Here is a 27,665-nt window from a genome sequence, read left to right as displayed (position 1 = left end):
GTTCAAGTTCAAGTCAGTTACAGTGAGTGGAAACAAAAGTCAGATGACATCTATCTTCATCATCTATTATTTCTTCACCCAGTAAGTGAGAAGACAATGGTCTTATTTGAAAGATTTTTCAGCATGAATGATGAACATGGGCCAGGATAGTAAGAACAAACTACCCCTGTAATTCAACACTTGCTGATTTGTCTTTGTGAACCATCATGAGGTTTGTATGAGTAACTTGCAGCAGACAGCATTAGTTATTGAGTCAGCCTATTTAAGCCTATAATTATATGATGACAAATCAGAGACATAGAATTACGGCCATAAGTTGGAAATAAGAGGGTGCATTGAATTGCTGAGATGACAGATGGTCGAACTTTTGACCACAGAAGTGTGTTAACTTGTTCAAAAGTGTGGAGGAGGCAAAAGTTGTCTCTGACAGAGGCAGTTGCTCTTTCCATCAGCCAGCTCTCCTCTGGTTACTTTGTGTTCTCATTCAGGAAAATTCTCTGAAAATGGCAAATTAAATCCAAGAGGAGGTTAAGGTGGGAAAAAAGACTTTAGCACCCATTCCAATGTTGCTCTCAAATTCTGAAATTAGAGTGAAGCTTTATTCCCTTTATGTGTTCCTGTCTGCTGTTTGTCTACAATGCTTTATGAGAGAGAAACACACACACAGGGGAGGGGGGGATTTGAGTGGAGAACAGTCATACCCTGATCTGATGAGATATAGAAATTATCAGGACCTTTGATCCTAAACATGATATCTTATAAACTTCTTTCTTCAGAAGCTGACATAGTTAAAATTAATTAACAACTCTTGGGCATTTAACCTTCATGATAAAACATATTATTTGGAGTCACAGAAACCTTATTTTAAAAATGGATTAGGGCAAGCTGTACGGCTTTGGGGTAACTTTCTTAACCTCTCTATGCCTCATTTCCTTGTGTGTGACCTCTCTCTCCTGCTTTCTCTTTATATATATACATGTATTATCCTACTTCATAATATTATTAGGAGAAAGCATGATGAAAAGTATCCCAAGAGTTATCCAAGAGTTATTACATGATGTTAAGTTTATGAAGAAAATGATGATGCTTGTAGCCTAACATAGCCATTCATTAGAAGGCTGGCCAATAATTTAATCTGAAAGAGCTGGGTAATTTAGACCATCCTGAAAGTTTTCACTTGAATTAATGAGACAAGAACCTTAATTTTCCAATTCACTTCACAGCCTGAGACAGGTAAAAGTCACCCACTCCTTAATTACTTATGTTTATTATCTTGCTTTAAAACCAAGTGAAGAGAAATGGGCACATTAAGTTTTAACCTTTTAAATCATTATTTATAAACATGCATATACTTAAACCTTTCATGGTAGAATATTTCTGTGTGTTTAAGATACTAATACTTTTCAGTTCAGATGTCCAAAGACTTTAAAAGTCATTTTTCATCTTGGGATTGGGAAAAGAATTCTTTTGAGACTAGAAAAAAGCTCTTGAGATTTAAATTGACGAAAAAATTCTGGACTGAGAGGTTGCTGGCTTGTGTCAGTGATACACACTTTCATTTAATAAAGTTTGGGCTTTACTGGTGGCTCAGATGATAGAGTCTGGATTCAGTCAAAGACCCGAGTTCAGTCCCTGGGCTGGGAAGATCCTCTGGAGAAGGAAATGGTAACCCACTCCTGTATATTTGCCTGGAGAATTCCACAGACAGAGGAGACTGGAGGGCTACAGTCCATGGGATCGCAAAGAGTCGGACACGACTGAGTGACTAACACTTTCACTTTCTTCACTTAATAAAGTTTAGAACAATCACACAGAAGAAAATGGTTGGATGTTAAGAGGAAAGACTAGGAGCCTGAGGCAGGGGGGTAAGAAATGTTGTGAATTCAAGTCTCTGAGGCCACCAAATTGGGGTCCCAGATCAACAATCTGGACAGCTGTGCTTGGCTACACAGAAAGCAGAGGAAAATCTCAGACCACCCCAGGCGACCACATGACACAAACAGGAAAAACTGATTTGTTCTCTCCTCCTGCCTCATCAAAACCATTTTTCTTATGTTTCCTTAGTTTGAGGGAATGAACAATTACACATTATGTATTTTGTATTCAACTTGACTTGAATGTAGCCAGCCTCTAAGTTGTTGGGTTTTTTTTTTTCCCCTAGCTAGAAGGGCTTTAATGTGTTAACATTTCAAACTGCTGAGTTACATTGATAAGACCTAATTAAAACTCATGTGTTGAATTTTAATTTGATTAACTTGCAAATTTCACAGTTTGTGATCTACTGTTTATAGATAACCTTTTTTTAAATTCCAGTTTCAGAAAGGTCAACTATGAATTTTTAAAAGCCAAGAGCATTTTAAGAATATTTAGGAAACGACTTTGCTTCATCGATAGCTACGTTAGCAGAAGCAAATGTAATGACTCTTACACCCAAGTCACACACCATTAAGTGCATTATGTGGGTGAAGCACCCCCAGAGTCAAAATAACAGCTTCCTTTGCAAATTTGCTTTGAAGGGGCTGGTTTTTCTTCCGAATTGTGCCCTCAGAAAATGTTTGTCAGTTCTGTTAACTTCTCTCAAACTGTGTCAATAGGGTGAGTGGAGAGATGTGTGAACAGTCAATCAAAAGCTATGCATTTAGTTTCCACACTGAGGCGGATGCTGGGGTCTTTGCCCTCAGGAAACTCAAAGAGAAGTCAGAGGCAGGGCATTAATAGAAATGAGAGAGTCAGAGCAAGGCAGTTAATATTCAAATACTAAACTGCATGATTGAAACTCAAGTGATAACAGTTGACCGACACGTGTAACCTTTTAATACACAAATTAATCCTTTGGGGACAATGATAGGTTTATTGCTAGAATCTGGATATTGAATGTAGAATCTGGAGGTCTGCCCAGCAGTTTTATAGATTCTTTTTTTTTTTTACGAGAAGCACCTAATAGATGCTTTAAATGTTGCTGGTTAGGACTTGTAGGGTATAAGTAAAGCGTGGTTATCAATTTTGTGTGAGGAAGACAAATGAATCTTAGACACCTTTAGAATATCAGATGGGGTGCTTCAGGAAACTTGTGCAAATCCAAACCTATCTCAAAAGTATTGGAATAGCTGCCTTGGAATTAGTACGATGTTACATATATGAGTTTATGACTAACTTTTGTATATTAACTCTTTTAAAATACGTTTTAAAAGTACTTTAAAATATTTTTCGGATAGTAGTATTTTAAATACTTTAACTATTGTATCTGAACTAGTTTGACTTTTAAAATATGGATTTTTAATATTTGTATACACATGCACACACATATTTATAGACCTAAGTTTATATATATATATGTATTATATATTCCATTTCTTCTCTTTGATGGCAGCTGTGTAATAAGCTAGAGAAGCAGCTGGAAAGAAAAGCTCATAGAAATAATGATAACAATGGTAACGGTAACCCCATACATGCTTACTGTCATTTTTTCAGACAACATGTAGCACATTTATTATTTTATTTTCTGTCCATCATAGCATTTTGAAGTAATTGAGGTAATTATCTACTAATCTTATATTTCAAAAAGTTAAGGATGTGATCCAGTAGCAATGAGGTCTTAAGTCAGTGACAGAGCCAGGTTGAGCCCAGTTCTTCTAATCTTGTATCCCCTGATATATCAGTTAAATATCAGCTACCTCTCCTTAGAACTATTCACTTATACTGGGAGGAGCTTTACAATTTAGAAAGCATTTTGTTTTTTGGGTGTTATTTATTGTCCTTTGTAAAAACTGTATGTATCCCAAATCATGCTTTCTTGGTCATTCTTCTGGAGGATACCTGTATCCCAGCACCAGAGGGACCCCAGTGCTAACACATGGATCGACATGCTCCTTTCAGTGACGCAGGCTACAAAAGGTGGTGCCATGAACTGGTGTCAGACATTTCACTCAGCACCTGCCTCATAAATAGTGTTTAACAAATACAGTTGATTCTCTTTATTCATGGCCTCATATTCTATAAAGTCACTGTGAATGCTTAATTAGCAACTACAGAATCATTGTTCCTATGGGAAATACAGGGTTAGGTTCCTGAGAGCTGCTAGTCTTAACATTTCTTTCAACCCTTCGATACATAATCTTGTTTAAAGAATGCTTCTGTTTTTTTCCCTAGTTTTGGTTCATGAACATTGAATTTATATCTAAAAGAGCACTAAAACTCATGCGTGAATAAAGTTCATATAATACATATATCTTCTTCATTAGGCACTTTGCAGCCTTCTTGTGCTTAGAGATATGAGACAGCACTTATACACTAGGGTTGGGGACCATGTTAAACAGCTAAACCACCAACAAAAAGTGCAAAGATGTGGAAAATGTGGTACTAAATAGACTGCAAAAAGGACACTTGTTTCTGGTATGAGTGCTAATACAAGAAGGCAAAGACACCGTTGTTCCACCTCATCTGGGAACATGGATGTCGGATAACTCAAATTTTGGCAGCTCTGCGCGTGTCTGTGAATGACTGAAAGCATCACAAATATTGATTTGCGAGTTCAGATAGATTTTAAATAGTAGGAAAATTTGCAAATTAAAAAAAATCCACAAGTAGTGAGAATCAACAGTACTTCTTCCTTTTCTACATTTCCCTACTAGCAACTGTTGAAAATCAACTTTTCCTTCCTAATCCTACATTTTATCCCATCACAGCTTTTCTGTGCATACTCATAGGCTCTCCAAGGAGCCATGGCTGACCCAGGATTTCCACAGTGAAGGACTGGGAATGGATATGCCATCCCTGAAGTGCCCTGCATAAAGGATTTTTGTTTGGCCTTTAACCATGGATGGTTTCATTAACACCCACGGATTGTCTCCCCACTCCACTTGGGATGCTCAGATATTCTTTAAAATTCTTTTCTTTCCCAGCAACAGAAGGCCTGTTCTCTTTTTTTCCCTTCTCTGAACAGATTTCAGTGTTGAGAGAGGTGCATTCTTTCATCCGGTAAAAGTTTCCCAAGACCAAGCATAAAAATTGTCAGGAATAGATTCTTTTGAACAAACATATGTCATCACAGCAATAGAGAGGTTCTGCTACTGTCAACGTGCATGTCCCTTTGGATCTTGGTTATTTTTTGTATGTGGGAATGGGGACAGGAAATTTGGGGACCTTACCAGTCTGTGCTTTTTCCTTCCTGGGGCTGGAGAAAAAGGTATTTTCCAGAATGGCGGGACGGCCTACCGGCCTTGTCAGGGTCTGGGTTTGCTGTTAACCGGAGGCAGAGTTGACCTTCTGTCTGTGCTCCTTTTGTCATCATTAGTCATACCTTTTCTGTAACCCACACAGGCCATCATGGCACAGCTACCGCAAGAGGAGAAGGCAAAAATAGCTGAACAGGTGGAGATATTCCACCAAGAGAAAAGCAAGCTGGATGCTGAAGTGGCCAAATGGGATGACAGTGGCAATGATATCATTGTGCTGGCCAAACAGATGTGTATGATCATGATGGAGATGACAGACTTCACAAGGTGAGGCATGGAGACAGGAAGAGGAAGGTTTTCTCCTTAAAAATAGCAGAGGCATCATAATAGTGGGTATTAGCCTGCTGAAAAATTAAAAGGCTCCATCAAAGCAGGGAGTGGTATAAAATTTACATGTGTAAGTCAACATGATCTGAGACTGGTTCTTAGTGGATAGGTCTTTTTGGTCAAAAAGAACAGATTCATTTCTGTAATTAGTATTGTTTTAATTACCCATCCTGAATTAGTCATAAAATCAAACTCCTGGAGCTTGGGGGACTGATTTTTGGTCTATGCTATTTTGCAGTGTTTTTAAATATTATTCTGAAGATAAAGTGTATGATTTGCTAATATCCCTCAGGGAAAAAATATGTATATATATATATATATATGTGTGGCATGTGATGTCTTTTAATGCTAGCTCATGATTTAGTATTTAATTTCAGCTTATATTTTATACTTACATACAAAGAACTGGGTTCAACAATCTGATTCTCTAATTGTGACAGGAAAATTAAACATTGTATAAGTTTTAGACCCTTTTACTCTGAGCAGTATTTTTAATAAATCAGGAGACCAGTCAGAATTTTGTCAGGAGCCTTTTTTTCCTCAGGGGTCATTGCTGTTTCTTCCTTTGCATTTTTATAGTCTCCTCTTTAAAGGGAGCTGACATTTCTGCCCTTCTAACCACATGAAGGGCAGACCAAGGGAGAGCAAAGCTCAACGAAAAGATCCCTGGATTTTTTAGTCCAAATACCAGGTGATTCTGGACCAGTCTCTTACTGTGTTTATTCATTTGTAAAGGAGGAAAGTAATATTCTTCGTATCAACTTTACAGGAGAGTTTAAAATCCAAACAGGTAATGTAGTTATAAAGTATCCTACCGTATGAATGAAAGCTACCATTTTACTGTAGATTTTGTTTTTCTGGGAAACACAGACACACAAAGAAATGTGAGCAAAAGTAATGATTCAACATGGTATTTGTTATTAAAGTTATATAAGATGTGTGGCAATGTCAAGATACTACCTAATGGTGACAGTTTTTTAAATGATTGTTGAGTGTTTTTAGTAAGAAAAGGCTACAGTTAATTATGTTGTTGTTTCAGTCCCCAAATCATGTCTGACTCTTTTAGGATCTCTTGGTCTACAGCCCACCAGGCTTCTCTGTTCATGGAATTTTCCAGGCAAGATTATTAAAGTGTGTTGCCATTTCCTTCTCCAGGTTATCTTCCCCACCCAGGAACTGAGACTGAATCTCCTGCATTGGCAGATGTTTTCTTTACTGCTGAGCCACCTGGGAAGCCCACAATTAATTATAGCTTATAATGAAATATGACATATCTCCCCCCTATCCTCCTTACCTTTTGCCTCTGGTTAATATGTATTGATGACATTGCTTGGCCTTTTCTCCAAATATTTTAAAATTGTTTTTGACTTCAATGGAATGACTTAATGTTTTAAGGGTGACTTTTGAGATTTTAAATGTCATTGTATTCGTTAGAAGTTCAAATTTGTACATTTGGCTGGTCTTTGCTGGTTTCACAGATTTATTTCACACTTAAAAATAATAGTAGGAAAATACAGTCTGAACCATTAATTAAGTCTTAATTTTCTACAAATCAGACTTATGGTAGCCTCAGTCATTACTTTTCAAGGCCTGTGATGACTTAATTTGCTTGCTTTCAACACTGTATTCGTACTTTATCTGATGGATATTATACAATCCATTAATAACATCTCTTGAACAAATAATCTCATTAATTTAAAGTGAATGATGAATCGAGCCATGTTGCTAGTTAAGATCAGGAAGACGTTTTACAATGCTCTGGATTATATATAACTGTGTCAAAGAAGAGAGATACATTTGAGAAGTCTTGTTAGAGGATATTTAAGACAGATTTTCTATTAGTCAAAGTATAGTTTTAAAGTGAAAAGAGGGTCACTTCAATTCCTAGGGATTTTGCATAATCATTTTATGCTGATTTGAATAATGAAATGTCTAGACTGTTACTGGTTATCATTTTTTCCCGCTGCCTGGTGAGTAGTTTTATGCCCCTTTGTGAAGCCAAAAGGAAGATACAGTTGTTAATAACCAGAGAAACAGGAGAGGGTGTGAGTTGGAAATGAAACACAGGAAGCTGAGGTTTTGCTGCTGTCGCCATCTGCAGAGCCTCTTCCTTTACAAAGAGGTAGCTGATTTGAACCTTTCTTTGTGCCTCTCATCTAAATTCACTGCATTTGACCCTATGCATTACTGTTATTGCCTTGGGTTTTCCACTTTAGGGAGGAATTATGTCAGCTGTATACCTCTAATGACTCTTAGGTACTATGTTCTCTTATTTAAAGGAAGGGATGTAGCTGAGTAGGAATTGAAACTTGACTACTAACCTCAGATCACACATTTATAGGGCACTTTGATGACAGGAAAAAAAAAACTTCCATTTATTAACTTGTTTTCTTCTTATCGGTAGCTAATTCATTAATTTGATTCAGTAATCTCAATGATATCCATTCCATTATTATTAAAAGTAGAGAGGTTCTACCTCATTACTTGTGTAATAACTTGGTCATGGTGGATATAGCTGGTTATGCCTCACATCTTTTTTCTGTTCATTTCTTGACTTCTATCTCATGGGTGCTGGCAGAAATGATGTCCTGCAGAGGGTGAATCCATATTTTTCATGTCACTTTCAGAAGGAAATAGCATGTGCCAGTCTTGTTTCCTGGTAACAAAAGGTGTGTAGATGGCAGCAGTTCAGGAAAGAAACTCACATTTAATTGTACAGCAAGAGACAAAACTGTCTTTTTAGATCAACTATAAGTTCTGATCTTGAAAGGAACTGGGTTCAGGCTAATAAGGAGCTTTCAGGTTACAATCAACTGTAAAGTACTGAGCGCTAGACTAAAAGATCAAGTAATCACCCTGGTACTCCCAAACTTCATTCCTGCCTTGGTATAGACAGTCAGGACTCCAGTCCAACTGACAGTTCAACTAGTCTATGTTCTAATTCTTGACTCTTGTCAGTTAACTTATGCCATACCTGGCCATTAAATGCCATCCACCCAACTCCTTTGCACCAAAATTTTCTTTCCTCTTTTGATAAAATAATATAAAAATCTTGAGTTTGCTATCCAAAGCCTACCTTTATTGACCCTTAGATTCCTTCTCAATTTTTTTCTTTCCAGTTTTTCTTTTTAATTTTAATTTTTACTTTACAATACTGTATTGGTTTTGCTATACATTGACATGAATCCGCCACGGGTGTACATGAGTTCCCAAACATGAACCCCCCCTCCCACCTCCCACCCCATATCATCTCTCTGGATCATCCGCGTGCAGCAGCCCCATGCATCCTGTATCCTGCATCCAACATAGACTAGCGATTCATTTCTTACATGATAGTATACATGTTTCAGTGCCATTCTCCCAAATCATCCTACCCTCTCCCTCTCCCTCAGAGTCCAAAAGTCCGCTCTACACATCTGTGTCTCTTTTGCTGTCTCTCATACAGGGTCATCATTACCATCTTTCTAAATTCCATATATATGTCAGTTATGAGCAACCTAGATAGCATATTCAAAAGCGCAGACATTACTTTGCTGACTAAGGTCCGTCTAGTCAAGTCTATGGTTTTTCCAGTAGTCATGTATGGATGTGAGAGTTGGACTGTGAAGAAGGCTGAGCACCGAAGAATTGGTGCTTTTGAACTGTGGTGTTGGAGAAGACTCTTGAAAGTCCCTTGGACTGCAAGGAGATCCAACCAGTCCGTTCTAAAGGAGATCAACCCGGGGATTTCTTTGGAAGGAATGATGCTAAAGCTGAAACTCCAGTACTTTGGCCACCTCATGCGAAGAGTTGACTCATTGGAGAAGACTTTGATGTTGGGAGGGATTGGGGGCAGGAAGAGAAGGGGACAACAGAGGATGAGATGGCTGGAGGGCATCACTGACTCGATGGACGCGACTCTGAGTGAACTCCGGGAGTTGGTAATGGACAGGGAGGCCTGGCGTGCTGCGATTCATGGGGTCGCAAAGAGTGGGACACGACTAAGCAATTGAACTGAACTGAACTGAACTGATACTGTATTGGTGTTTTTCTTTCTGGGCTTCTCAATTTTTTACGTATCTGTACTTCAGCTTCAAGACCATTCTCTAAATGTTATTTCCTTGCATGATTCAGCTAATGGTCCTGCAGTCTCATCTGACTTATCTTTAATCCCCAGATTAATTCAACTTTTCCACTGTGCTATCTTTACACTGCTTCAGCTGATTGGTGAAAGGGATATTTCCCAACTGTGTTTTATGGACTCTGATTCTAAAAAGAAGCTTCTATGATTCAGTACATTTATAAATATACTCCTTACCTAACGATACCTCATTACTGGAGAGTCACCTCTTATATTGATCAGTTAGAGGTATTGAGAAAACTACAGCAAATAAATGGTTTTAATTTGGATATACTCAGAATTTAAAAATTCTGGGTGCTGAGTACATTAACTCAGAGTGTACTCACACATTGATTTTTCACATTAATACCCATTACCTTTTCATGAAATAAATATTAATTAGTTGTTTAGTTGTGGATAGCAAGAACATGATAATAGATTTCCTTGTGTTTTTTTTTTTTTGCAGTGACCATTTCCTGGGAAAGCTTCCAAATATTGACCCTTGTATAAAAATCGCCTATTGCCAAAAGACACATTTCATGAATCTATATAGAAGAGTTAATTTCACTCTTGATGTTTTTTCAAGAAAACTAAAAATATGTTTCCAATGGTACAATAACATGTCTTTTGTCTTTAAGGTCACAAGGTTCCTCAAAGCACCTTTCAAAATTCCCAAAATAGAGAACCTGATCTGAATTAGGGAGAGACATAGGGTCTAAGTCATTAGTTTGAGACTGGGAGCTACAACCAGTGGGGTAGTCACTTTGTCAACACTGTTTTCCACTGATTGTGTTATCATGTTCAGTTGCTAAGTCATATTTGATTCTTTGTGACCCCATGGAGCCTGCCAGGCTCCTATGTCCATGGGATTTCCCAAACAAGAATACTGTATTAGGTTGCCATTTCCTTCTCCAGGAGATCTTCCTGACCCAGGGACTGAACCTGTGTCTCTTGCATTGGTAGGCTTATTCTTTACCTCTGAGCCAACTGGGAAACCCACTGTCCACTGACAGGAAGACTCAAACGTCTGATGTTTTGGGGTCTGATCTATATATCTATCTATATCTATATATTTGTTGTTGACCATTTTTTATTTCTGTTCCCACTTCACATTATTCCAAAGACTGTTGCTCATTTAGCCCTGTGTTGCCCAATACAGTGGCCCCAGTCACATATGGCTGTTTAAATTAATTAGTTTTTTTTTATTGTAGTGAAGAATACACACAATGAAATTTGCCATTTTAAGCACTTTTCAGTGTACAGTTCTGTGGCACTAGGTATATCGACACTGTTGCGCAACTGTCACCAACGTCTATCTCTAGCACTTTTTCATCTTCCCCAACAGCAGCCCTGACCACTGAACTCTTTGTTCCTCATTCCCCTCTACCCTCAGCACCTGGCAACCACCGTTCTTTTTCCTGTCACTATGAACTTGACTAAGTATCTCATGCAGTGGAAACAAATAACATTTTTCTCTTTGTGACTGGCTTATTTCACTTAGCATCATGTTCTCAACCAGTAATCATAAACGTATGTGAGAGTTGGACCATAAAGAAGACTGAATGCCAGGAAATTGGTGTTTTTGAACTGTGGTGCTGAAGAAGACTCTTGACAGTCCCTTGGACAGCAAGGAGATCAAACCAGTCAGTCCTAAAGGAAATCAGGCCTGAATATTCATTAGCAGGACTGATGCTGAAGCTCAGCTTTGGCCACTGTGAAGAGCCCACTCATTGGGAAAGACCCAGATGCTGGGAAAGATTGAGGGCAAGAGAAGAAGGGGGTGGCAGAGGATGAAATGGTTGGATGGCATCATTGACCCAATGGACATGACTTTGAACAAACTCAGGGAGATGGTGAAGGACAGGGAAGCCTGGCATGCTGCAGTTCATGGGGTCACAAAGAATCCAACATAACTTAGCAACTAAAAAACAAGAAAAATGTTCTCAAGGTTCAGCCATGTTATAGTTCATGTTGGACTTTCGTTTCTTCTTAAGACTAAGTAATATTTTATTGGGAATATATATATATATTATATTTTGCTTATCCATTCATCAATTTTGGGGCACTTGGTTTACGAATAGTTTTGCTATGAACATGGGTGTACAAACACCTCTTTGAGATCTTGCTTTCAATCCTTTGGGCATTCCACCCAGAATTGGAGTTGCTAGATCATATGGTAGTTCTGTGTTTAATTTTTGAGGAACCACTGTACGGTTTTACATAGCAGCTGCACCATTTTACGTTCCCATTAATGGTACACAAAAGTTGCAACTTCTTCACATCCTTGCCAAGACTTCTTATTTTTTGTTTGTTTGTTTTTACAGCAACCATTTTAGTATGAGATGGTATCTCACTGTGATCTTGAAATGTATTTTCCTAATAATCAATGGTGTTAAGCATTTTTATGTACTGATTAGCTATTCTATATCTTCTTTGGAGAAATGTATATTCAAGCACTTTGCCCTTCTTTTTTTTTTTAATTCAGGTTGATTTTTAGTGTTGAATTGTAGCAGTTTTTCTGTATTCTGGGTTTTAACCCCTTGTCAGATATAGGATTTTAAAATATTTTCTCTTATTCTATGGATTGCATTTTTACTCTGTTGATTGTGTCCTTTAATTCACAGATTTTAAATTTTGATAGAGTTAAATTTGCCAATTAATATTGCTGCTGTTGTCTGTGTTCTTGATGTCATAGTCAAGAAATCATTGCCAAATCCAATGTCATGAAGTTTTTCCCTTAAATTTGCTTGTACGATATATATAGATTAGCTCTTACAATCCACTTCCAGTTAATTTTTAATATGCTATGAGTTAAGGGTCTTGCTTCATTTTTTGCATGTGAATATCAATTTTCTGAAATATATATATATATTGCAAAATGATTACCACCATGGTATAAGCTAACACTTTCAACAGGAAGAACTTCTTAAAGAAGTTTCAAAAAGTGCAAACTCTAGTAGAAATGATTGATACATTTGACCACAATAAAATTAAAATTTATACTTTAAAAAAACTGTTACAAAAGTAAACATACAGGCTAAGACTGAAAGAAGTAATTTGCAATATGATTAACAAAAGGTCAAAATTCAAAATATCTAAAAAACAGAGACAAGTAATTTAGGTAAAAAAAGAAAACAATGGAAAAATGTGTAAAAATCTTGAATAAAAACTCAGAGAAAAGAGCATATAAATGATTGATTGTAATGATCAATAAATGATAAACAAAGTGACTCAGATTCCTCTATCATCATGGAAAAGAAAATTACATTTTTTCTTATACATCTGATTGACAGAAAAATAAGAAAATAAATATAATCTTAAATTATAAAGTATACTTGTAGAAAAATGCATTAAAGAAATGTATGCCTTAAATGTTATAAACTTTATAACCATATTCCAGCTCCAGAAGCCCCCTGAAACCTCCTTCAGATCATAATAGCCTTACTCTCAACTTGAAACAAGGCTCAGTGTTATGTGGCAGGCTGGGTGGGAAGGGAGTTTGGGAAAGAAAAGTTACATGTATCCTTTCTACTAAGTTGACTTTTGGCAGCAACTTTCTAATTTTCTAGGGCAAAAAAAAAAAAGAAGCCATAGAGGGAGTACTATCATGGCAGTTTTCAAGCTACCAATGTGTCTACTGACAGTTTTACACTCAGCTCTTGTGGGCATGTAGAAACCCACTCTTACATTCAAGTGCCATTTTCTTCACTTATTTTTTTTTCTTGTTAACAACTAGGTTTATCTTCTATATCAGTTTTCCCTTCTTCTTTTTTTTTTTTTTAAATTTTCTGTGTTCTATTGTTTTCTTACAAAAAAAAAAAAAAAAAAAACAACACTTTTATTTTGTATTGGGTATTCCCCGGTGGCTCAGATGGTAAAGAATCCACCTGAAATGTGGGAGAGCTGGGTTAAATCCCTGGGTTGGAAAGATCCCCTGGAGAAGGGAATGGCTACTCACTCCACTGTTCTGGCCTAGAGAATTCCATGGACAGAGGAGGATGGTGGGCTACAGTCCATGCGGTCGCAAAGAGTCGATAGGACTGAGAGACTTTCACTCACTACAGTCGATTAATAAACAATGTTGTGATAGTTTCAGGTAAACAGCAAAAGGACTCAGCCATACATATACATGTATTCATTCTTTCCTAATCTCCCCTCCCATCCAGGCTGCCACATAACATTGAGCACTGTTCCATATCCAAATTTTGCTATCCAGTAGGTCCTTGTTGCTTATCTATTTTAAATATAGCAATGTGTACATGTCCATCCCACATTCTATTATTTTCTAACTCATAAATCTCTTGTAATATTTTTAAATTTTTTTAAATTGAAGTTTAATTGATCAACGATGTGCCAGTCTGCTGTACAGCAAAGGGACCCAGTTATACACATATAGACATTAAAAAAATATTCTTTATCATTATGTTTTATCATATGATATTGAATATAGTGGGCTTCCCAGGTGGCTCAGTGGTAAAGAATCTCCTGCCAATGCCAGAAGATGCAAGAGATGCGGGTTCCCTCCTTGGGTCAGGAAGATCCCTTGGAGAAGGAAATAGTAATGCACTCCAGTATTCTTGCCTGGAAAATTCCATGGACAGAGGAGTCTGATGGGCTACAGTCCATGGGATCACAAAGACTCAGACACGACTGAGCAGCTGAGCACAACATTGATTATAGTGCCCCGTGCTATACAGTAAAAGCTTGTTGGTGTTTCTTCCTCCTACATATAATAGTTTGCATCTGCTACTCCTACCTTCCCAGTCCTTCCCTCCTCCACCCCTCCTCCATGGCAACCAACAAAATTGTGATTAGGGACATAGAGGTTCAGTCCTTTTTTTTCTCTTCTTATCATCTTGGGCAGGTCACTTAGCCTCCTCTTTGGATTTCAGCTTTCTCAACTAGAAAACAAAATATTTGATGATCTCAAAATTTCTACATTGCTCTCTAGTTTCATGAAACACATCCCTATCATCCACTTGTGACTCCAAGAATTGAATTCAGTCCACAGTGTGAATTCTAGTCTCAAACTTTTAAAATAACAATATAATAGTAAATCTGTAGTCTCTTTTTGATTACAAGAAGACAGGTTTCTAATGATGCTTTAGCTCATTTAGGAGCCTGAGCCTCAGACAGATTCAAGCCTCTATAAATGTCAGAATCAATCCACTGTTGAAAGTTATCATGAAAGGTTCATGAATAAGCATTTCTACAAATCCTTTGAAATTCTTGGATTAAACAAACACCAAGATTGTTATTAATGAAATATCAAGTATAATGCAGCCCTTTGTGAATGGGTTAGTGAAAGTGAAAGTCGCTCAGTTGTGTCTGACTCTGCAACCCCATGGACTATGCAGTCCATAGAATTCTCCAGGCCAGAATACTGGAGTGGGTAGCCTTCCCCTTCTCCAGGGGATCTTCCTAACCCAGGGATCAAACCCAGGTCTCCCGCATTGCAGGAGGATTTTTTTTTTACCAGTTGAGCTATAAGGGAAGCCCAAGAATACTGGAGTGGGTAGCTTATCCCTTCTCCAGCGGGAATGGGTTAAGATGAAGGCAAAAAGTAACAACAATTTTTTATCAGAGTAAGATTGTAAAAAAAGATTTTCTAAGGTTTGGAAGTTACAGAGAAATAAATAATAATGAGAATACTGTTAAATATTGACAGATTCTGCATCTAGAATTTCCTTTAAAAATATAAACCAAAAATAAAACTTTATTTAGAGGTAATTAAAAAAATAATGTGACAGAATGAGAGCCAAATTGTCACAGAATCTTTAATTGACTCATATTATATAAAATGCTCATGTAAAATCTATGTATTTAAAAATCTATATAACAACTGGATAGAGCCAATGTCTTTTGGAAAGTTAATGTTCAGTTCAGTTCAGTTGTTTAGTCGACTCTTTGCAACCCCGTGGACTGCAGGCTTTCCTGTTCATCACCAACTCCCAGAGCCTACTCAAACTCATGACCATTGCATCAGTGATGCCATCCAGTCATCTCGTCGACATGCCATCATGTCGTCTCCTTCTTCTCCCATCTTCAATCTTTCCCAGAATCAGGGTCTTTTTCAGTGAGTCAGTTTTTCTATCAGGTGGCCAAAGTATTGGAGCTTCAGCTTCAGCATCAGTCCTTACAAAGAATATTCAGGATTGAATTTTTTTAGGATGGATTGGTTGACTCTCCTTGCAGTCCAAGAGACTCTAAAGAGTCTTCTCTAACACCACAGTTCAAAAGTACCAATTTTTCGGTGCTCAGCTTTCTTTATAGTCCAACTCTCACATCCATACATGACTACTGGAAAAACCATAGCTTTGAGAATATGGACCTTTGTTGGCAAAGGAATGTCTCTGCTTTTTAATATGCTGTCTAGGTAGGTCATAACTTTTCTTCCAAGGAGCATCTTTATTTTCATGGCTGCAGTCACCATCTGCACTGACTTTAGAGGCCCCAAAATAAAGTCTCTCACTGTTTCCATTGTTTCCTCATCTATTTGCCATGGATTAATGGGACCAGATGCTATGATCTTAGTTTTCTGAATGTTGAGTTTTAAGCCAACTTTTTCACTCTCCTCTTTCACTTTCTATAGTTGATGTTGTCATGCTAAGTCTGCTAAGTCACTTCAGTCATGTCTGACTCTGTGTGACCCCAGAGATGGCAGCCCACCAGGCTCCCCCATCCCTGGGGTTCTCCAGGCAAGAACAATGGAGTGGGTTGCCATTGCCTTCTCCAATGCATGAAAGTGAAAAGTGAAAGTGAAGTCACTCAGTCGTGTCCGACTCTAGCGACCCCATGGACTGCAGCCCACCAGGTCCCTCCATCCACGGGATTTTCCAGGCAAGAGCACTGGAGTGGAGTGTCATTGCCTTCTCCAATGTTGCCATAGCAAAATGAAATATCTCAAGTTTTGAATTTCCCTATGTACAGGTTTAACCATTGATGTGAACACAATGTATCTTACTTTTAGCTACTAACACTAAAAATTCCAGAAGCAAAATTAAGAGGGAAACAAAATGCCCTTCATTTACATTTATTTTCTAAAGTCATTTTAAGTCTTCCATTTTATAAAATGTTATTATGGAACAATGGCAATCATTGCCTACTCACTATGCAATCTAAATAAATGACTTCTGAGTAGCTTTTCTCTGTATCTCACCACATGTTTAACTATAGGATTATAATTTTGTAGCCCTAAAAAATGCATTGATTTTTACATGCATATGAGGAGACCAGTTGGAGTAGGAAATCACAACTCCAGTATTCTTGCCTGGAAAATGCCACGGGCAGAGGACCCTGGCAGGCTACAGTCCATGGAGCTGCAAAAAGTTGGACATGACTGAGCAACTGAGCACAAGGAGATCAGTAACAATGCTAAAAATAGAAGAATAAATGTATTTAGTCTATCATGTTATTTACCTTTCAAGAAAAGAGAAGGTATATCATATGCAACATTTTGTTTAAAAATTTATAATGCAGCATAGTTTCTTTTTCCTTTCTAATAAATATTTGAAAGACATGTAATATTAAACAGTTCACCTAATTGAAAACCTTATGTGAAAATACTGGGGCAATGGTTTTTGGCAACATAAAGACATCTACTGTCACACAGTGTTCTATGAGTGTTCTTTCATAAGTCAGTCCCAGAAGCATATAAGCCAGCAAGAGAAAGAGCTCAGCAGATTTCTGAAAATTTGGCCAAATAGTCCCGTTATGGACAGGAGACAATGGTTTCTCAAAGAGCCAAAGTGGACTTAAAAATATAATTAACATAATAATAATGCTGGGCATGGTGTGAAAGACAGTGAATGAGCATTTATTTTGGCTAGACTGATTTAAATTTAGAATTTATCACATGATTTGCATAAGCTTGGGTGAGTTAATCACTTTAGTCTATTTTTCTCTTCTCTAAAATGGGGATGATGATGCCTGCTTGTTAGGGTTGTTATGAAGATAAATGTATACAACAGCATAGACACATGATAAGCGTTTACATGTTAAATTCCCATTGCCCTTGTAGTGATCATCTTTTTTAATGGACCACTGTTCAAAAAATATAGAAATTCACGTACAGAATAAAATGTGAGCATGCCCATCCAGATAGGGAAAAATATTCCCTGAAAATGAATGTAAATAAAGTGGATTATTTAAATGGAAATTGAAGTGAATCAAGAATACATTCAAATTTCCTCTAACGTGGTCAGAGCCAAATCAAATACAAAAGCAGAGTCCTGGACAAACAATATGGTAGGTGTGTCTATTTCCTGCCATAAAGTGAATTTCTAATTATGTTGTGCCTGTTGTTTTAGAGGCAAAGGCCCGTTGAAAAATACATCTGATGTCATTAATGCCGCCAAGAAAATTGCGGAAGCAGGTTCTCGAATGGACAAATTAGCCCGCGCTGTGGCTGATCAGGTAATATAAGAGGGAAGAGCAAGCACATGTTGAGTGGGGTCATTAACTAGCTCTTGGGTTCTGTAATGGGTTTTATGCACTCTATTAAATGCTTCTGAAGAATGAATTGTAGAGAATTGCTATCATTTTACAAACTGACCTCGAACTCTATCGAGATCGAGTTGATGCCAAAGGTGGGTTCTGTTTTCAAAGTTCCTTTAGAAAGAAGGGTATCCACTTTTTAAGAGACATAACCTTCAAGGAATCATGGATTATCCTGACTGTCCTCATTCAGAAATTCAATGATATTGTTAAGTGGGAAGCAAAAGAAACAACTTTATTTCTTGTTATAATTGATCTTGCTCTAATGATGCTCTTTCTAATTCATTATAATTTATGTCCTGGCATAAATGTGGTAAATCCACATAATAAAAAACATTCAGATTTCAGCTTTATTTTCATCCAGACTCAAAGTGCATCAGAAATTAACACAATTCTCAGAGTATCTTTTATGCCTTTAGATTGAATTAAGATTCACGTTAAAATCGTTCTCAATCTCAAGGTTGAATATTTGAGTTTGTGTCCCTCTGTTCATTTTATTTTGCTGAACTGGAACTCTAAAATCCTGTTCTAAGTATGTCTTCTTTCAATAATAAGCCATTTCTTATAAGTGTACTTTAGGCAACAGACGCTTTCAAATAACTGATGCTTGTCTCTTTAAATGATGGTGACTTACAGTTGGAGCCAGTTTCAAAGGAAAAAGTCTTAAAATATATATGAAGATTCTGAAATAGAAAATATTATATAAAATGTTATTTACATGGAGAAAAACATTATGAACACGAATTTACTACAAAACAGATCATCATCTTTGGGAACACTGAAAGATTTAGGATTTTTTCCTCTGTGGAAGAGGGCTTTTCTGGTAGCTCAGTTGGTAGAGAATCTGCCTGCAATGCAAGAGACTGCCAGTGATGCAGGAGATGTAGGTTCAATCCCTGGGTCAGGAAGATCCCCTGGAGAAGGGAATGGCTACCCACTCCAGCATTCCTGCCTGGGAAATTCCATGGCAGACTACAGCCCATGGGATCACAAAGAGCTGGACATGACTTAACGACTAAATCACAACCACCTCTTCCATAAATGGCCGTGGTCTCCTGTGGTTTTTGAGTTGTGATTTTATCTCCCTCATTTTCTAATATAAGAGTGTTCCTGTTCCTCTAAATACTTGCCTTCAATATCCCATAATATAGAATACCTCAAGTCAGTACCAAATTTACTCATCTTCTAAAGTCTGAAAAGAAAAACTCATGATTAAACTATTGGGATTACTTTTAAAATAAGCCAACAGATTGTCTCATATTATATATATGATAGCAAATCTGGGGGAATGTTTTGCTTACTTTTGAATTTTTAGAAACACTTAAGAGTAAAAATAATTTACTAAATATTACCAAAATTTTAAAATCTCCTGAAATTTATAGTGATTAAGGACCAAACCATTGTTATATTGCTAATTTCAGGGCACTACTGATTGCCAAGCTTCCTACATTTTGGAGCAAAGGTTGAGTTCCATATGTCACCCAGAAGGTTCATGTAAAAGAGAGGAGAGAAAATGAGTTTATCTGAAAATAGCACTCATACATGCAAGCATACAGAAATGCACCAGCCAGGAAAGAATGCTGCATTCTTTTCTGCAAATGTTGATGCAATTTTCTGCAAATGTTGGGATAAGTGGAGTGACCAGAGATTGGCAGTTGGTCCTGAGAGAGGATTGTGCTAGGATGGACTCCTAAGGAGTAAAAGTAGATGAAGTTTGGATGGTTTGTCCATTACATTCTGAATCTCAATGGCTGAAACTACTTCTCAGTATGTTTAGGCTCCTTGAGCTCAATATTTTTATTGTGATTCTTGTTTTTGATTTTGTAATTTTGGATCTTTATTTCCAACAATTACATATCAGGAAACATAACCCCCAAACAGCTTTGATATCTGGAAAACAAATCACATATGCACACACACATACAAATCCCAGGATTTTAGGCGTATCTTGGGATTGTGACAAAGTATTAAAATGATATTTAATGATGACTTAATGAAGAAAAGATAAACATAACCTCTTTGTAGCATTCTTCCTGTCATCAGTTGTGAAGCAACCTGCAATTTTTGCTAATGTTTTGTCTGAATGGAACATTTCTTTTTCAAATAATGCATCTATTTCTACTATTCCAATGGTATAAGAGTTATTTTTCTTGGTCCATAATGCCTTTATTTGTGTTTTAAATACTTCAGTTTAAATAACAGAATAGAATGAGCATTTCCAAAATGTGCATTGGTTGGCTTTATTTTGCCAGAAAATATTTTTATGAAGATTTGAGATATGCACACAGTATAAACTTTTTACGGACTGTTGCGTTTTTAATTACTGTTCCATTGAGATAGAACTTCCATTTTAATTTGCTGCAAGGTATTTGTATCAAAGGCCTTTAGGGAGATATCATTTTAAAGTTAATTCCTTTCAGTATATGGGTCTCTGGAGTTGGATAAATATTACAGTATGAAGAACTTGTAGGAAGCTAAAAACAGTCTCTGTGGGATTCTTTCTTGATAAATGCAGTTAGTGAAAAAAAAAATACCACAATGGTAAGTGTTATGTAGCAAAAAGACCCCTTTGTAACTTATTAAATAAATGGCTATGTCAAATGACTGGGTTCACAGTATTAATGGAAGAATTCCCTTTCTTGAGCTTGAAGGAAGCTTAGCTGGAGTCTTTTTCTCATACTTTTGTTCTAAATAAGGTACTTTACTTTGGGCTGTGGGTACTCGTTTCTTACAGTGTTTCATCAAGGATCTGGTGATTATATGTCCTTTTTAAGTGCCAGATTGAGGGAGAACAATAGAATGTCCTGGAGAATTTTGAACTGAACTTTGGATAGCAATAGGAATATACTTCAATTGCTGGATAGCCGTTGACATTGAAGCTTCAGAAATGCTTTAAGGAATCATGTAAATGTCTCTGAAAGTGTTCAGCTCTGTTCAGTGCGTATTTGATGGACATCTACCGACTTAAGTTACAAAGAGAATTCAAAATCCTTGGTCACCAGATTTTTTAATAAGAATTCAAAATCTCTGCTGCATCCTTGGAAGGGTCCTGTTGTTACACTGATGAGCTTATTTCAATGGGCTTCAAACTCATTTTACTCACATCTTTTTCTTGTACAATGGTCTTGATCCTTCTCACAGTCTCTGGTTTAAATTAAGTTTATCATGTTGCTAATTTTTTTGATAAATATGATATTCCAGAAAGTACAATAGAGTTTCTTTAGTGAATGACACATTTCTTAGAAAGCCAAAAGAAATAAATGCATTCTCCAACAAATAAAATTGAAAATCTCTTCTACTATGGCAGAGAGAGAGACTGAGATACAGAATGGTTTCCTTCTAGCATCTGTTGCTTTGTTGTCTGTGTTAAAATAACTTTGCATATAGTGAACATGGAATGGGCCACTAAGAGAAATCCTATAGAATATTGTTTTCTTTGCAGTTTAGAAGATAATTGATAAGATACTTATACATTCATCCCAATAAGACTTTCTGGGAGATCATCAATATTCTTTGTATAGAATTTTATCGAAGTAGCACTAACCACTCTCACCTATCACTGTGGCCTTCTAAATTTGCTAAAGCATTTCTGAAGCTTCAATGCACTATCAAGTTGAATAGGTATAATTAAGGTATATGACAGTGAAAACTTTTCTTCTCACAGCTTCTATATAGCAAGTATTAGAAGCCAAAAGATTCTTACTAATTGAGATGATTTTTTTAATGTTTTATAGTGTCCTGATTCAGCATGTAAGCAGGATTTATTAGCCTACCTTCAACGAATTGCCTTGTATTGCCATCAGCTTAACATCTGCAGCAAGGTGAAGGCCGAAGTACAGAATCTGGGAGGAGAGCTCATTGTGTCAGGGGTAAGCTGGGACCTGGGCTTCGCAATTCGAGTTTCTACTGTTCTTCCAAGGCAAGCATTCTTGGCAACAGTACTGCTAAAAACACCAAACTACAGTGATTCATAGGTAGTTTTTTTTTTTTTTTTAATGTTATCACCATTATTCCAGACTCTACAATAACTCACAATGAACAATTTGATTTTCCAATTACCCTATGTTTATACTAGCCTTATAAAATCTCCATTCTTCATAAGAAAACTAATTTCATAGTCTGGAAAGTCATTGCCAAGTTGTTACTATTATAATTATTTGGGGCTTTTCTATATTTACTCATTGTAAGTCTACTTCCTTCTGTTAGTCCTAGTAATTTTCATTCTCTGTTCAGGAGCCAGCCTCTCTATGTGTGGATTGTGTTCACATGTTAGAGATGGTGAAAACAATAGGAATTCATTCATCAGGTTCCAATGCATACTAGGTTATCCATAACCTTTAAAAGCCAGAAAGCATTTGGATTTAATACAGGTTGATGTGCTGTTGCCAAAAACTAACATGTTGTCAGACACTAACAATTATAGATCCTTTATTCAATCACTTCAGTGTTTCCCTTCTCATGAAAATATAAGAATCTGGACCATTTTCATCAAATGCAAAGAAACAAAGAGCTCAATGAATAGAAGTATCATGATTTCTTGGCAAGATTTCCAAATGTATGTGTTGAGGTTCTTACCTTGGCTTCTTCTCCTCCCTCAGTCCCTTTCTTTCCACACAAGATGCCATCTATTGTAAACTGTTTGCAAATTCCAGAGTGTGGCTCTGCCACCTTTAGTTCTTTTCCCAGTCAGCCACGATGCTGCCATTTTCAGTGTGGCATTACCAGAAACAGAATACTGTCCATATGGTGAATGCCTTGTGAACGTCCCACTGGTCATGAAGCTCAGTTCTTCCTCAAGACATTTCCAGAAATTCACCATTTGATTAAAAATATGTGTAAAATTCATCCTTGAACCCAAAGGTTTCAGTTCCTGTATTGTTTGGCATTTAGAAAACCTAGCTGGGAAAAGAGCTTATCTGGCTTGCATGGAGATTCCATTTAGAAAGTCTGTTCCATGCAGTCTCATCTAGTGCCCAGTAAATCGCGATTTTGTGCCTCTTAGCAAAGCACAGTCACCCTTCCTTTTCCAAAATGATCCCGCTTCAACATTCTTCAACAACCAAGAGCAATCTGTCTTGCAATGTGTCCTTCCTGCCCCATTGGTTATTACCAAGATTCTCTCTGCCAAGAAGTGATCGAAACATTGCATTTCCCTTGCTTCCTTTCTTATCTTCAGCCTCAATGGTATAGTTTCCCATACCATTCAGCTTTCATGTCCATCTGTATAAAGCACCTGTGGGACTGAGTGCATTTTGTTTCGCTTGCCTTGTGTGCTTTCATTTGTTACTTTCCAAATCTTGTTATTTACATGGATGCGCAGAGCATCTTTGTGGATCTCAGATTCCACAACCTCATCTAAGCAAGTTTTACAGGCAGAGTTGCTCTCCATTGTCCTCTCAGTGCTCATTGTTCATCACTGCCTCCAGAGCTTCATTTCCATTGTATTTTCCTCATTTAGTTGTAGTCCAAACCATCACTGGCTTTTATCACTTGCACTGTTGGCATTGGCAGAGGTGTTTGAGAACACTTGTCACAAAGCCTGTTTCCTTCTTTGAGTCTTATTGGCAATGTTCATAAATCCTTGCATGGGAGAAGGCTTCTTTCAGAGGAATGTTATACCACTTTATAATAATTCTGATTTAAATGCATTATAAAGATTTGCTTATATTGCTCAGTAATGGGCCTGCTCTTGGTTTCTTCATGATTTTTTTCCAAGCTTGATTGCTATTTGGTGCCACACCTGCATCTGTAGTCTGCTGTCTTTGCCACTCTGCCTCCATCTTCTTCTTCATCCTTCATTGATGGCCAATAGAGAAAAAAAAATAAAAACCAGCAATATGTTTATTTTGCACAGTAGCACACATGACTGTCTTCAAAATTCTGAAAGAGTCAAGAATGTGAGACCCCATACACACAAACTTTCAATGATTTTGCCAAGAAAGTTCATCCATGCTTTGGGCCCCAGTTATTTTGTTGTCTGGCATGACGAAGTTGCCACATTTTTAAGAAGTTGCTATATTAAATACAGTATGCATATATATATATATATATAATATAGTATTGCATATAATATGCAATTAAAAAGAGAAATACTTAAATTGTGTTTGTTTTTTTCCTATGTCTTTGTGTACATGGTATTCAAAACTGTGGCTTCTCTGAAAGCCCCCAGGACAGAAGTTAAAGTTTCTACTGAAGCAGAAGAGATTTGGATAGTCTTTTCCATTTTGCCAAGAAAAATTATTTGGATTTAAAAACTGAATGCCATGTGTTTATAGTCTTATGCTGGCATGATGAACTTAAACTAAAAATATGCACATGTGCATAATTGTATACCATGTCAGCATGTGTATGTTTTATGTGAGTCTATGTGTACAAAGTGGGAAAGGCTTCTTCTGTGGTGTCTGCCTTTGACTTGAGAGGTGGCTTAGGAAATCTCAATAGGACATGGTGACAGTGGGTGAAAAGCTTTTCATGAGTCATGATGGGAACTAGAGAAATAGAGGAAACCAGGGTGTATGCCTATGGATGCTCATTCACACAACTGCTATCTAAGAAGCAGCATTAGTTTTCTGGCTGGCGATCAGTTTTTTTTAAAGTCATTAGCTTAAACATTTCTCAACAGTGGAAAGGTGCCATTCTTATTAAATCTCACAGTAGAAGATGTATATTTGTGAGCCAGTTCAGCTCAATGTGGTTGCTAAGCAGGTAATGGGAAAGGGAATTAAAAACAAACAAACAAAAAAACCCTCAAAGAGTGATAGAAATGTTAGAGACAAAGCAGAGGAAATGAAAGCCCAGACAATTAAACAGCCTGATAGTTTATATACTGGCTTTATTTGCTTGTTTAGTTTAATGTTTGGTAGTTTAATCTTTTAAGCTGGTTTACATGCTTTCTGGAAAAAAGACTGTTGTAAGAAGAAAGGAAAAAGAGGAAAGGGGAGAGGAGGAAGGAAGAAGCATAAAAGAAGGAAAAAGAAAAAAGAAAGGAAAAATAAATTTAACCATAGCATTACATAAATAAGTTCAGTGCAAGTAATACCCATTAAAGGTGACAGCATTTTATTCATCGGGGAGACAAGTTGAACCACACTTTTTCAGCATGTAAATATGTTTTGAATACAAATCAGTTCCAATGCCATGCTATGGAAATTACCTGTATATTTGATTGTCATATTTTTAATTAATTTTTTAGCACTCAGTTTCAGAGAATTTAATATGTTCTTTTAAATTTAAAAGTGGAGATATACACATGCAACTGGAGAAACAAAAAACATTTTATAAGCCTTGATAATCTTTAGCTACCCAAAGATTTATACTTTGTACATTATTATGAATGAGATTCAAAACGCAAATGTAGGGATTTCGAATATAGAATGCTGAATATCAAGCATTCTGATAAAACCGAAAAATTCTATCTCAAATGTTAAGTTTAAATACAACAGGAGCCCCATTATAACAATAAAGCCAGGACACAAGAGCGGTAACTCTGCTCACGACAAGAATTTGATATTCAAGTTCAGAGATGGAGGGCCACTGATATAACTTAGAGCTGACTCTACATGAGAAGTTACAAAGTCAATAGATTTTATTGCAAATAAAAGCCTTTTTTCATGCAAACAAAATATAGGAACAGAGTTTAGAGGTGACAAATGTTAGTTCCCTTAGTCCTCAGGCTGATTAAGTGGAGCCATGACCTATTCCTGAAGGGCTGAGTAATTTGCCCTAAGTGAACTTTTGTTCTTTTGTCTTTTAAATATCTCCTTTCCAAATTTGAATTCCTCTCAATTGGGTTATGGAGAAATGTTTGACAAGGTGAGCAAGCATAATTTGCAACACTGGTAGAATCTGGTTTGGTAAAAAGAAAATTGGAGAATAAGGGGTCAATTATGTTTTATATCATTCAAACATTGCTGCTGCTGCTGCTAAGTCGCTTCAGTCGTGTCCAACTCTGTGCGACCCCATAGACGGCAGCCCACCAGGCTCCCCCATCCCTGGGATTCTCCAGGCAAGAACACGAGTGGGTTGCCATTTCCTTCTCTAATGCATGAAAGTGAAAAGTGAAAGTGAAGTCGCTCAGTCGTGTCTGACTCTGTGCAGCCCCATAGACAGCAGCCTACCAGGCTCCTCTGTCCATGGGATTTTCCAGGCAAGAGTACTGGAGTGGGGTGCCATTGCCTTCTCTGATTCAAACATTGGGCTCAATTAAAACTAACATGAATATTCATGGTAATAGCTAAAAAAATACTCAGAAAAATACTCAGAAACTGGTCATATTCAAGTCAATTTGAATAAAATACATATATGCTATATGCACATGCTTACATATATACACACAACAAATAAAGCTGATTTGCTTCCTTGTCCCCTTAATAAGCAATAATTAAGAAATGAACAAATGATTGACAACTGTGACATATCTAATTCAATATAATACAATTTGGGGGGACATATAGGGGTTTTTTTGTACAATGTTATATATATATTTATACAATACCATATTTATGTATATACACATACCTATATATATGTGTGTGTATACACACACACACATTTATATATATAATGGTGGTTGTTTGAGATGAGAATTGCATTATACTTGAAAAATTTTTTATTCCCTCTATAGAAAAGTATCAGTATTTTGCAATGGGATGAAACAATCACTGAAACAAGCATTGTATTGATAGCTAGTTGTGTAGACTCATACTTTAAGCATGATTTTGGGGGAAAAGAGTCTTTTTTCATGTGTCTTCTGATTCTGTCTATTGTCAATTCTTGATTATCTCCACTGATCAAAGTATAGTAGTAATGGGAAAAAATCTAAATTGCTAGCTGTTTCAGTTTGGGTTTGGAATGCACTTCTATGCTTCATTTAAACAAAAGGGTATGTGTTCAGGCGACTCACAACAGTTTCAAAGAATTTTATCCAGACCTTCCAGAGGGTAAGTTGTTAAGTATTTGGCTTAAAGAACTTTTTCTGATCTTGGGAAAGTAGGAAAATCCAGATCCAAGAAAAGTAAGATTAAAGCTAAAGTCAGATTATCAATCTGAACGGAGGAATAATGAAGAAACTCTGTAACAGTAACAAAATTAAATTGGTATTCATCATATTCAGAATGGCAATAGTTCTTTGCACTTAATCTTCTAGTATGATGGGTTGTTGCATAACTCAATCTTTCTCCCAACAGCCCACACCTTAATGTGTTATGATGGTACAACTATAGCCATAGAAATTCTGATTCCCACTTTAAATCTTCCTTAGTTACATTCATGTCAGTGTCCATGGTCATTGACTTTTGCGCAACCCAAATTATGCAAACCTTCAGAGAAAAATAACCCTTAAGTTTTTTTTCAGTGCAAATTCATTCTCTCAGTGTTCTAAAAGTGACATTTAGCAAACTCCAGGCAATATTTTTGGAAGAAATTTGAAATAAGTTTTATAAGAAAAGTAAAAAACCTCCTTGGGTTTCAGGCATTGTAGAAAGCTTTATGTCTGTAGCACCACAGTGTAT

At 36.8% G+C, this 27,665-nt stretch overlaps 1 protein-coding gene across 3 annotated transcripts in view; it reads left to right on the top strand.

Annotated features, from left to right (window-relative positions):
* CTNNA2 (catenin alpha 2) overlaps positions 1 to 27,665 on the top strand; it is a 1,396,988-nt gene that overhangs the window by 1,333,671 nt on the left and 35,652 nt on the right. For all 3 annotated transcript variants that reach the window (XM_005686768.2, XM_005686767.2, XM_013967725.2), the window contains exons 15-17: positions 5,320 to 5,501; positions 17,970 to 18,075; positions 21,891 to 22,025. In XM_005686768.2, the coding sequence (XP_005686825.1) occupies positions 5,320 to 5,501; positions 17,970 to 18,075; positions 21,891 to 22,025 (423 nt within the window). The remainder of the gene's footprint in view (positions 1 to 5,319; positions 5,502 to 17,969; positions 18,076 to 21,890; positions 22,026 to 27,665) is intronic.

This window comes from Capra hircus, chromosome 11 (assembly GCF_001704415.2).
Source record: "Capra hircus breed San Clemente chromosome 11, ASM170441v1, whole genome shotgun sequence".
NCBI classification, from domain to species: Eukaryota; Metazoa; Chordata; class Mammalia; order Artiodactyla; family Bovidae; genus Capra; species Capra hircus.
This window is presented reverse-complemented; position numbering and strand designations above follow the sequence as displayed.